General features: G+C 43.8%; 1 protein-coding gene across 1 annotated transcript in view; it reads left to right on the top strand.

Moving 5' to 3' along the window:
* garnl3 (GTPase activating Rap/RanGAP domain like 3) overlaps window positions 1-13,247 on the top strand; it is a 357,427-nt gene that overhangs the window by 156,547 nt on the left and 187,633 nt on the right. The window contains 1 exon segment of the mRNA XM_073052650.1: window positions 8,803-8,902. Coding sequence (XP_072908751.1) covers window positions 8,803-8,902 — 100 coding nt within the window.

The following is a 13,247-nucleotide window of genomic DNA, read 5'->3' as shown; positions in this document are numbered from 1 at the left end:
TGGAAGCTATAGAAGGGGTGCAGAGGAGATTTACAAGGATGTTGCCTGGATTGGGGAGCATGCATTATGAGAATACGTTGAGTGAACTTGGCCTTTTCTCCTTGCAGCGACAGAGGATGAGAGGTGACCTGATAGAAGTGTAAAAGATAATGAGAGGCATTGATCGTGTGGATAGTGAGGTCAGCTGAGAAGATCATCAGGGTCTCTCTTCCCGCCATCACGGACATCTACACTATACGCTGCATCCGCAAAGCAAACAGCATTATGAGGGACCCCATGCACCCCTCGTACAATCTCTTCTCCCTCCTGCCGTCTGGGAAAAGGCTCCGAAGCATTCGGGCTCTCACGACCAAACTATGTAACAGTTTCTTCCCCCAAGCTATCAGACTCCTCAATACCCAGAGCCTGGCCTGACACCTTGCCCTACTGTCCTGTTTATTATTTATTGTAATGCCTGCACTGTTTTTGTGCACTTTATGCAGTTCAGTGTAGGTCTGTAGTCTAGTGTAGTTGTTGTGTGTTTTTTTTCCTCTTGTTTTTTTTACGTAGTTCAGTCTAGTTTTTGTACTGTGTCATGTAACACCATGGTCCTGAAAAACGTCTCATTTTTACTATGTACTGTACCAGCAGTTATGGTCGAAATGACAATAAAAGTGACTTGACTTGGATAGTCAGAGGCTTTTTCCCAGGGCTGAAAAGGCTAACATGAGAGGGCACAGTTTTAAGGTGTTTGGAAGTAGGTACAGCGGAGATGTCAGGAGTAAGTTTTTTCCGCAGGGAATGGTGAGTGCATGGAATGGGCTGCTGGCGACGGTGGTGGAGGTGGATACAATAGGGTCTTTTAAGAGACTCTTGGGTAGGTACATGGACCTTAGAAAAATAGAGGCCAATGGGTAACCCTAGGTAATTTGTAAAGCAAGTACATGTTCGGCACAGCATTGTGGGCTGAAGGACCTGTATTGTGCTGCAGGTTTTCTATGTTTCTAGATTCTTAGGTGATCAGCAGTTTCTGAGATACTCAACTCAAGCCACCCTGTCTGGCACCAACAATCGTTCCACAATCAAAGTCACTTAGATCACATTTCCTCCCCATTCTGATGTTTGGTCTGAACAACAACTGAACCTCTTGACCATGTCTGCATGCTTTTGTTCATTGAATTCCTCCCACATGATTGGCTGATTAAGTGTTTGTATTAACAAGCAGGTGTACAGGTGTATCTAATAAAGTGGCCACTAAGGGTAATTGATGTTAGTGAAGAGTGAATGAAAAGTGTTGTCACCAATTAATTGTCTCCGAAAGTGTAGACTCGTTCCGCAGTCATACTTGTGCACAGAGAGAACAGCCTGGCCTCTGTCACCACGCTGTTCTAAAGCTTGAACAAAGAAATACAGTGGCATGAAAAGTTTGGGCACCCCTGGTCAAAATTTCTGTTACTGTGAAATAAGTGAGTAGAAGATGAACTGATCTCCAAAAGTCATAAAGTTAAAGATGAAACATTCTTTTCAACATTTTAAGCAAGATTAGTGTATTATTTTTGTCTTATGCAATTTTAGAGTAATTAAAAGGAAAAGAGTAACATGGAAAAGTTTGGGTACCCCAAGAGATTTGAACTCTCAGATAACTTTTACCAAGATCTCAGACCTTAATCAGCTTGTTAGGGCTATCACTTGTTCACAGTCATTGTTAGGAAGTGATGCAAATTTCAAAGCTTTATAAATACTCTGACTCCTCAAACCTTGTCCCAACAACCAGCAGCCATGGGCTCCTCTAAGCAGCTGCCTAGCACTCTGAAAATTAAAATAAATGATGTCCACAAAGCAGGAGAAGGCTATAAAAATTAGCAAAGTGTTTTCAGGTAGCTGTTTCCTCAGTTTGTAATGTTAATTAAGAAATGGCAGTTAACAGGAATGGCAGAGGTCAAGTTGAGGTCTGGAAGACTAAGAAAACTTTCCAAGAGAACTGCTTGTAGGATTGCTAGAAAGGCAAATCAAAACCCCCGTTTGACTGCAAAAGACCTTCAGGAAGATTTAGCAGACTCTGGAGTGGTGGTGCACTGTTCTACTGTGCAGTGACACCTGCACAAATATGACCTTCATGGAAGAGTCATCAGAAGAAAACCTTTCCTGCATCCTCACCACAAAATTCAACGTCAGAAATTTGCAAAGGAACTTCTAAACAAGGCTGATGCATTTTGGAAACAAGTCCTGTGGACTGATGAAGTTAAAATAGAACTTTTTGGTTGCAATGAGCAAAGGTATGTTTGGAAAAAAAGGGTGCAGAATTTCATGAAAAGAACACCTCTCCAACTGTTAAGCACGGGGGTGGATCGATCATGCTTTGGGCTTGTGTTGTAGCCAGTGGCATGGGGAACATTTCACTGGTAGAGGGAAGAATGAATTCAATTAAATATCAGCAAATTCTGGAAGCAAACATCACACCATCTGTAAAAAAGCTGAAGATGAAAAGAGGATTGCTTCTACAACAGGATAATGATCCTAAACACACCTCAAAATCCACAATGGACTACCTTAAGAAGCGCAAGCTGAAGGTTTTGCCAATGCCCTACAGTCCCCCAACCTAAACATCATCGAAAATCTGTGGATAAACCTCAAAAGAGCAGTGCAAGAGCAGGCCCAAGAATCTCACAGAACTAGAAGCCTTTTGCAAGGAAGAATGGGTGAAAATCCCCCCAAACAAGAATTGAAAGACTCTTAGCCGGCTACAGAAAGCGTTTACAAACATTTGCTTCGGGCCCTTTTCCTTTTTTGTTATTTTGAAACTGTAAAAGATGGAAATGAAGAAGTAATCTTGCTTAAAATATTAAAGAAATCTTTAATCTTTAACTTTATGCCTTTTGGAAATCAGGTCATCTTTTACTCGCTTAGCTATTCACAGTAACAGAAATTTTGACCAGGGGTGCCCAAACTTTTGCATGCCACTGTATCATTTTTTACTCAAAATTGACTCGTTAGATGCAGATATTGACAATTAGTAAGTTTGTGTATGTTCATATTCTTTATTTGCATGGTCAGTCACCATTCATAATACTGGTGTTAACTATCAGTGGAAACGACAATGATAGTTTGAAGTTAGTGATACTTGCCTAGTTAGTGTGGCCTTATGTCCTCAGTGACATCCTTACCTGCACTCTAACCCTACGTCCTTGGAATGTAGGAGGAAACCAGAGCACCTGGAGGAAACTTGGTCATGGGGAAAACGTACAGACTCCTTACAGAACCATGTTTGGTGATGGTTGGCACGGTGCTACACAATGGTATCTTGATGCAGGCGTTGGATAGGACAAGCTTACAATGATCAGGGTAGAAATGTGGGTGCGCTGCCATTTGGTGCTCTCATTGTACCTTCCAAATGCCTCCTCAGATTAATTAATTTATTTAGAAAAACAGCACAGAGCAGGTCCTTCCAGCCTAATAAGCAACAACCCGTCTATTTAACCCTAGCCCAATCAAAGGGCAATTTACAAATGACCGGTTAGTCTGCTAACCTGTATGTCTTTGGATTGTGGGAGGAGACCCGCGTGCTCACAGGGAGCACATACAAACTTCTTACAGACAGTGTTGAAATTGAACTCTGAACTCCAATGCCCTAAGCTGTAATAGCATTGTGCTAGCTGCTAAACCATCCAAAATACTCTGATCTTCCAAAAAAATATGGAAATCGGAAAAAACCTCGTGTCAAAAGTGTATAAAATCATGAGGGACAGTGATTATTTTTCCTCAGGGATGTGGAACTCAGAACTAGGCGGCAGGTGTTTAAGGTGAGAGGCAGAAGGTTTAAAAGGGTCCTGAAGGGTAACAGACTGTGGTGCATATATGGAATGAGCTGGCAAAAGAAATGATTGCGGCAGGTGCAATAATAATAATATTTAAAAGTGAGACCGTATCCCTGGATTTGGAGCTATAATCAACCTACTGGAGGAATTTAGTGGATAGTGCATCATCTTGTGGGGTGGTGGGTGATGGCAGGCAATCCCGCTAATTTTTTTTACAGCAGCGTGTACCAGCCATCACTCTGTGCAGGAAGTTTTTACATGGCCTGAAAACTGTGCAGCACTTTATAAATTTAAAAAATATATAATTTGCACATCAAACAAACACAAACTACAACTCACAACACAACTAAACGGCGTCATACAGTCAAAACAACTGACTGCACAGTGGCAAAAGTAAAACCTTCTGACTAGACGGCGTTGGCATTCAGCCTGCCTCCAGTTTGTAAACAATAAGCTACGGACTTCCTTTCTGTGTTTACTGTTACAATTTGTAATAGTGTTTAACTTGAACCACTGACAACGTAAGTATGTGAAGCTCTAAAATGTTTCATAGTAAAGGTTATACGATAGGTAGAACATTTATGGATAACATTCATTAACACATACTTAATTATGGGGTATTACACAATTATATTCACAGAATTTCAAAATTATATAAACATTATATAAAAGAAAATTCCAGCTACACTGCAACAAAGGCTATGTGCGTGGGAGCGTTTCAGTTACTGCATGGCTGCAGCTTAGAGGAAACAGTGGGGGGAAGTAAGGAATGTCGACATTTCAAGACAAGATTCTGCATCAGGACTCTCAATTCCGTTCCGTTCTGCCCAAGCTACAGAAATCCTCCAGCAGATTATTTGTTGGTCCAGGTTCCAGCATCCACCGTCTCTTGTGTCTCACTGGATCTAGATCTCAGCTAAGAGAACCTGCCTCTGTCAATCCTTCTTTCTGTTTCAGTGAGATTTCTTTTAATTCTTCTAAACTACACAGGCTGTACTGAATTACATTGGTCCAATTTGCTCATTATTCTTTGAGAGAGGCAACTATTTTTTTTCTGAATTGAATCTAAAATGGGTGTGTGAATTTTTGCCATTACCAGCAGGTTGAATTGATTTGTGTTCTGGAGTGGGTAGAACCTGCAATGCCGAACATTGTGCTTGCTTTCTGAGATTTGTTTCCACTGAATTCCACAGAGCAGAGTTCAATGTGTGGCTTGTAGTACCCATGGCTTCTGTTGGATCATCAAATCAGGCTGAATTCTCATACCCTGGAAGTGTTCGGCTCCCTGTGGGTGCAGATGTCTGTCATCGAGCGAGTGTAGTTGCTAGGAGAGTCTCAACATCAACATCTGGAACTTGGGGATAATGGTGAGACAGAGGTTCAAAGACCAGAGGAGTGATGCCACTGTGAAGGTGGGGTGGTGGTATTGTTGAGGAATAACTCTGCTGGGCTGAGTAAATTGTGGGTGAGGGAGGTAATTCCAAGGGAGAAGGGCGCATTACATCCAATGGAGATGAATTCTGAGGCAACAGGGGAAAGTCCATTGTGGAAGAGAGGCATCTGTGTTTTGTTTACACGAGAGATTCTGTAGATGCTGGGAATCTAGATCTACATACACAAAATGCCTAAGGAACTCAGCAGGTTGAGCAATAATCAGTGTTTCGGGCCAAAACTGTCAGGACTGGAAAGGAAGGGGGAAGAAGCCAGAATAAGTAGGTGGGGGGGGGGGGGAGAACGAGTACAAGCTGGCTAGTGTTAGGTGAAACCAGGTGGGGGGGAGGGGGGGTAAAGTGAAAAGCTGGGAGGTGATAGGTGGAAGAGGTAAAAGGCTGAAGAAGAAGGAAGCTGATTGGAGAGTGGACTATGGGAGAAAGGGAAGGAGCGGAGGCACCGGAGGAAGGTGACAGACAGGTGAGGTGAAGTTGGAGGCATGTGAGGAGAGCCAGAATGGGGAATGGAAAAAGAGAAAAGGAGGGAATGTTCTGTTTTCCTGTTTTGTTGATGACTGAATTGTGATATGACTTATCTCATACACCTTAGAACAATGTTTACTGCTTTGAAAGTTTAACAGCATGAATGTAGGTTGTAAACAGGATGAGAATTTATTTTATTGTATTTAGCTATTACTGGTAGAAGAGTGTTTAAGAGCATGTAACAGTGTTTTGAAAGGATTCTGCACAGATTGTGTGTTAAGTGTTAATGCCTAGAGACTGTTTGATAACATTCCCACTCTTAATCCTCTCAAGCCTTATGGAGTCATAGAAATGTTCAGCCCACTACTTCCATACTGACTAGTGCACCCCTTTTGTCACTAATTCCCATCTTCCAGCGCTTTCACCGCACCCTTCTAACCATTGGCAATTCAAGTGCTCATCTTGAGAATTCATAAGTGTTGTCAGTGACTTTGTTTCCTGTTCTATTCATGACTAAATTGTGGACTGATACATGCAGTGGCCACTTTATTTGATACACCTGTACACCTACCTGTTAATGCAAATATCTAACCAGCCAATCATGTGGCAGCAATTCAATACATGAAAGCATGCAGACATGGTCAAGAGGTTCAGTTGTTGTCCAGACCAAACAACAGAATGAGGAAGGAATGTGATCTAAGTGACTTTGACTATGAAATTAACGTTGGTGCCAGGCAGGGTGGTTTGAGTATTTCGGAAACTGCTGATCTCCTGTGATTTTCACGCACAACAATCTAGAGTTTGCAGAGAATGGTTCGAGAAACAAAAAAACATTCAGTGAGAGGCAGTTCTGTGGACGACAACTAACCTTGTTGATGAGAGAGGTCAGAGAGAGTGGCCAGACTGGTTCAAGCTGACAGGAAGGCAACACCTTCCAGGGTATCCTCTCCCTAAGATGACGTAATGCAGTCATTGACTAACATACAATCTATCTCCTCTTTTGCTCCCCACAGCCTCCCATCCCACTTTCATTCAAAAGTCTCTCTGATTATTTGAAATGGCGTATCCGTTTGTGGTTGGAAAGATGTTGCTGTCAATTGTTAAGAATGAGGTTATGGAGTACTTGGTGACACAGGACAAGATAGGACAAAGTCAGCATTGTTTCCTTAAGTGAAAATCCTGCTTGATGAACCTGTTGGAATTCTTTGAGGTGACTATAAGTGGGATAAAGGGGATGCAGCGGATGTTATATATCTGGACTTTCAGAAGGCCTTTGACAATGTGCCACACATGAGACTACGTTCCATGTTAAGAGTCCACAGTATTACAGGAAAAGTACTGTCATGGCTAGAGCATTGGCTGATTGCTAGGAGGCAGTAAACTGGAATAAAAAGCTGTCAGTTACTAGTGGTGCTCCGAAGGGGCTGGTGTTGGGACCACTTCTTTTTATGCTGAATATCAATTATTTAAATGATAGTATAGATGGCTTTGTTGCTAAATTTGCAGATGATATGAAGATTAGTGGAGGGGCACGTAGTGTTAAGGGAACAGGAAGGCTGCAGAACAATTAGACAGATTAGGAGAATGGGCAAAAATTTGGCAAATGAAATACAATGTTGAAAAATGCATGACCGTGCACTTTGGTAGATGAAATAAATGTGTAGACTATTTTCTAAATGGGGAGAAAATCCAAAATTCTGAGATGCAAAGGGACTTGAGAATACTTTTGCAGAACACCCTAAAAGTTAACACGTTAACATTCATTTGAAGGGATCTGAGGCTGAGGCTTTATAAGGCACTGGTGAGGCCTCACTTTGAGTATTGTGAATGGTTTTGGCCTCTTTATCTAAGAAAAGATGTGCTGGCATTGGAGGAAGTTCACAAGGATGATTCCAGGAATGAAAGGGTTATAATGTGAGGACCATTTGATGGTTCTGGATCTGTACTCCATGGAATTTAGGATAAGGAGTGATCTCATTGAAACCTTTCAAATGTTTAAAGGCATAGACAGAGTAGATGTGGAAAGGATGTTTCCTGTGGTGGGGGAGTCTAGGACAAGAGGGAACAACCTCGGGATAGAGGGGCATCCATTTAAAACAGATTTGCAGAGAAATTTCTTTAGCCAGAGGGTGGTGAATATGTGGAATGTGTTACTACAGGCAGCTGTGGAGGCCAGGTCATTGAGTGTATTTAAGGCAGAAATAGATAGGTTCTTGATTAGCCAGAGCATCAAAGGGTATGGGGAGAAGGCAGGGGAGTGGGGATGACTGGAAGAATTGGATCAGCCCATGACTGAATGGCAGGGCAGACTCAGTGGGCTGAATGGCCTACTTCTGCTCCTATATCTTATGGGCTTATGGTTCCCCTTAAACATTTCACCCTTCACCCTTAACCTATGACCTCTTGTTCTAGTCTCACTCAACCTCAGTGAGAAAAGTCTGCTTACATTTGCTTTTTCTATACCCTTCATAATTTCGTATATCTCTGTCAAATCTCCCATTGATCTTCACGTTTAAGGCGATAATGTCCTAACCTATTTAACCTTTCCCTATACTTCAGGTCCTGGGCCTAATCTGACCACAAATGGCACTGTATGTTATGCATTTGGTCACCCTATCGGAGATATTCATTTTATTTCACCCATCCCTGCTCTACCTTCTCTGCTACTGATTTATTTTCTGCATTTCTCTCTTCTGATGAAGAGTTTCCAAGCTGGAATGTTAGCGACACCAGATCAGGGTTCAATTCCTGTCCCTGCCCGTACGTTCTCCCTGTGACTGCATGGGTTACCTCCGGGTGCTCTGGTTTCCTCCCACGTCCCAAAGACACACAGGTGAGGGTTAGTGAGTTTTGGGTATGCCATGTTGGTGTCGGAACCATGGCAACACTTACTGGCTGCCCAGCACACCTCTCACTGATTTGATTTGATGCAAAGCATACATTTCACTGCGCTTCGATGCAAACCATGCATTTTGATGTACTTGAGACAAATAAAGTTAATCTTCATCTTATCTATTGCTTAAGCTCCAACCTGAGTTAAAGGAAAGAAATAACCATAAAATGACCGGTATTAACTAATGTTTCTTGATTCCCAGAATACTGACTACGCACCGGGAACTTGGCACCGGACCGACGTGCATCTAGAGAACCCGGAATATCACACCAGATGGTATTTCAAATACTTCCTAGGAAAAGGTAATGGCTCAAATACAGAAGAGCTCTTCAACAGGTGGATTGACTGTATCCTGTACGTAGAAGGGTCCTGCTTGCTTTGGAGAGTTGGCACCTGATATCCGAAGAGCCTGCCTCGCTGTGTTCTGGTTTCCATACAGTAGCTCTACAACTTTGCATAGTTTTGCATGGGTACTGAATGGGTTGAAACTCGCAGACGTGGAGTTGGTAGGAGGAATGCGCGTTATGTAACGCTGTCACATTGCCTGGCCTACTGCTCAGAGAGGACTGGTTGCCGAGAGTCTGGATCTCTGTGTTGTTCTGGTAGCTGGCTATGTGAGAGAGAGAGCGTCTGCATTCTTGGAGCTTTTAATCCAGTAAATATTTGATGTTTAGAGAGAACCTGTCTTGAGATCTTCAGAAAAGCATCAATCATTGATACCAGCATCGTCTTATCTTACCGCAGCCCCCGTGCCGAAACAGTATACGGCACTCAGTGTGGGAATGAATTTGAACATGGCCCTCCTTGCTGGCTGGGCACCATAGTTGTTGTAGACCCTTTGGGCTGAAGGGCCTGTATCTGTGACGTATTGCACTGTGAGTTTCTGACTCTTTGCAACTCTTGCTCTCGTTATTATTTTTTTATTTGCACCGTTTGTCGTCTTTTGCAAGTCGGTTGCTTGTGAGTTTTTGTCCATGCATCACAAACATGAGAACATCTGCATTCCGTGGCCTCCTCTCTTGTCACGATGTAGTCACCCTCAGGCTGGAGGAGCAATACCTCATATCCCGTCTGGGTAGCCTCCAACCCGACGGCACGAGCGTCAATTTCTCGAACTTCCGGTGCCCCCTCCCCCCCATTGCCCATTCTCATGTCTCTCTCACACTCTCTCATCTTACCAGCCAACACCTCCCTCTGGTGCTCCTCTCCTTCCCTTTCTTCCATTGTCTCGGTCCTCTCCTATCAGATTCCCCCTTCTCCAGCCCTGTATCTCTTTCACCAATCAGCTTCCCAGCTCTTCACTTCACCACCACCCCCCCCCCCCACCTGTCACCTACCATCTTGGTGGTACTTCCTCCCTCCCCACACGTTTTCCAGTCCTGATGAAGGATCTCAGCCCAAAATGTCGACTGTTTATGCTTCTCCGTAGATGCTTCCTGGCCTGCTGAGTTCCTTCAACATTTTGTGTGTGTTGCTCTATGTAGTTTTTTTTGTGAAATTCCATTGTATTTCTTCTTTTTCCTGCAAATGCTTGCAAGACATTGAATCTGTGATGAATGCTTTCCTCTTTCAAAAAGTTCAAAGTAAATTTATGATCAACGTATATTCATGTCATCATATACAACTCTGAGATTCATTTTCTTGGGCATACTCAATAAATCCATAATAAAATCATTGAAAGACTGCACCAACAGGGAGTTCGACCAATGTGCAAAAGACTGTGTAAATACAAAATGAAATAAATAGTAATAATAAATAAATATGTAGAAAGTGTAAGAGCCTCAGGACTCACACCACCAAGAACTGTTCCAGAACAGTTACTAACCCCCTACCATCAAGGTCTTGAACAAGGGAGGACAATTACACTCATTCTATTTCTGGTGTTCCCAGAACCAATGAACGCACACAAAATGCTGAAAAGAACTCAGCAGGCCAGCCAGCATCTTGGAAGAGAGTACAGTCGACACTTTGGGCCGAAACCCTTCAGCAGGACTGGAGAGAAAAGCTGAGGAGTAGATTTAAAAGGGGAGAGAGAAACCCCAGGTGATAGGTGAAACTCGGAGGGGGAGGGATGAAGCAAAGAGCTAGGAAGTTGATTGGTGAAAGAGACAGAAGGCCGTGGAAGAAAGAAAAAGGGGGAGGAGCACCAGAGGGGGGGGGGGGGCGATAGGTGGGTAAGGAGATGAGGAGAGAGAGGGAAAAGTAGAAGCGGTGGGTGGAGGGCGTCGCTAGAAGTTTGAGAAATCGATGTTCGTACCACCAGATTGGAGGCTACGCAGATGGAATATGCTCCACCAGCTGAGTGTGGCTTCATTGTGACAGTAGAGGAGGCCCTGGATGGACCTGTTGGAATAGGAATCAGAATGAGAAACGGAATTAAAATGAGTGGCCACTGGGAAATCCCGCTTTTTCTGGCGGACAGAGATTAGTTGCATGGCGAAGTAGTCTCCCAATCTACGTTGATGTACAGGAGGCCACACCGGGAGCACTGGATACTGTAGATGACTCCAACAGACTCACAGGTGAAGTGTCGCCTCACCTGGAAGGACTGTTTGGGGCCCTGAATAGTAGTGAGGGAGGAGGTGTAGGGGCAGGTGTAGCATTTGTTCCGCTTGCAAGGTTAAGTACCAGGAGGGAGATCAGTGGGGAGGGACGAATGGACAAGGGAGTCATGTAGGGAGCGATCCCTGTGGAATGCAGAAAGTGGAGGGGAGGGGAGGATGTGCTTGGTGGTGGGATCCCGTTTGAGGTGGTGGAAGTTTTGGAGAATTATGTGCTGGACACAGAGGCTGGTGGGGTGGTAGATGAAGACAAGAGGAACCCTATCCCTGGTAGGGTGGTGGGAGGATGGGGTAAGAGTAGATGTGCATGAAATGGAAGAGATGCGGTTTAGGGCAGTGTTGACTGTGGAGGAAGGGAAGCCCCTTTTCTTAGAAAAAGGAGGACATCTCCTTTGTTCTAGAATGAAAGCCTCATCTTGAGAGCAGATGCGGCAGAGATGGAGGAATTGAGAGAAGTGGGTGGCATTTTTGCAAGAGACAGGGTGGGATGAGGTATTGTCCTCTCCCACTCCCACAACCAATGATCTCACTTTAAGTGCTCTTTATCGTGTTATTTAATGTTCGTTATTCGTTACAGTTTATTTATATCTTCATTTGCACAGTTTGCTGTTCATTGATCCTGATTGCAAACACTGTCGTATAGATTTGCGGAGTATGCCCCCAGGAAGAAGAAAGGCGAGGTTGTTTGTGGTGATGTGTATGTACCCTGATAATAAATTTTACTTTGATATCCAGAACATGGGATGAAGACTGCTTGAAATTGAGTCCATAGCTTGTGGGAACATCTCAGTGATGGGACAAGTGAGGTTGAGTGAAGTTATCCCCTTTGGTTAAATAGCCTGATGGTTGAGGGGTAATAACGGTTGGGAGACTGTAGGTCTGACACGGTGGTCAGCAGCACAGGAGCGCCGCAGGGAACCGTACTCTCTCCGGTCCTGTTCACCCTGTACACATCAGACTTCCAATATAACTCGGAGTCCTGCCATGTGCAGAAGTTCGCTGATGACACGGCCATAGTGGGGTGTGTCAGGAATGGACAGGAGGAGGAGTATAGGAAACTGATACAGGACTTTGTGATATGGTGCAACTCAAACTACCTGCGTCTCAATATCACCAAGACCAAGGAGATGGTGGTGGACTTTAGGAGATCTAGGCCTCATATGGAGCCAGTGATCATTAATGGAGAATGTGTGGAGCAGGTTAAGACCTACAAGTATCTGGGAGTACAGTTAGACAAGAAGCTAGACTGGACTGCCAACACAGATGCCTTGTGCAGGAAGGCACAGAGTCGACTGTACTTCCTTAGAAGGTTGGCGTCATTCAATGTCTGTAGTGAGATGCTGAAGATGTTCTATAGGTCAGTTGTGGAGAGCGCCCTCTTCTTTGTGGTGGCGTGTTGGGGAGGAAGCATTAAGAAGAGGGACGCCTCACGTCTTAATAAGCTGGTAAAGAAGGCGGGCTCTGTCATGGGCAAAGTACTGGAGAGTTTAACATCGGTAGCTGAGCGAAGGGCGCTGAGTAGGCTACGGTCAATTATGGAAAACTCTGAACATCCTCTACATAGCACCATCCAGAGACAGAGAAGCAGTTTCAGTGACAGGTTACTATCGATGCAATGCTCCTCAGACAGGATGAAGAGGTCAATATTCCCCAATGCCATTAGGCTTTACAATTCAACCGCCAGGACTTAAGAACTTTTTAAAAGCTATTATTAATGCTTTTTGAGATAGTGATTTAGATGCATATCATATTTTTTACTGAGTTAAGTATTGTATGTAATTAGTTTTGCTACAACAAGTGTATGGGACATTGGAAAAAAAGTTGAATTTCCCCATGGGGATGAATAAAGTATCTATCTATCTATCTAACTGTTCCCGAACCTGAGTCCTGGGGCTCTTGTATCTTCTTCCTAATGGCAGTAGAGAGCATAACCTGGGTAGTGGGGGTCCCTGATGATGGTTGCTACTTCCCTGGGTCAATGCTCCATGTAGATGTGCTCAGTGGTGGGGAGGGCTTTACCTGTGATGGACTGGGCTGTACCCACTACATTTTATATGATTTCCCATTTAAGGGCATTAGTCTTTTC

Source organism: Hemitrygon akajei, chromosome 7 (genome assembly GCF_048418815.1).
Source record: "Hemitrygon akajei chromosome 7, sHemAka1.3, whole genome shotgun sequence".
NCBI classification, from domain to species: domain Eukaryota; kingdom Metazoa; phylum Chordata; class Chondrichthyes; order Myliobatiformes; family Dasyatidae; genus Hemitrygon; species Hemitrygon akajei.
The sequence above is the reverse complement of the archived record's forward strand: the minus strand, read 5'-3'. Positions and strand labels throughout refer to the sequence as shown.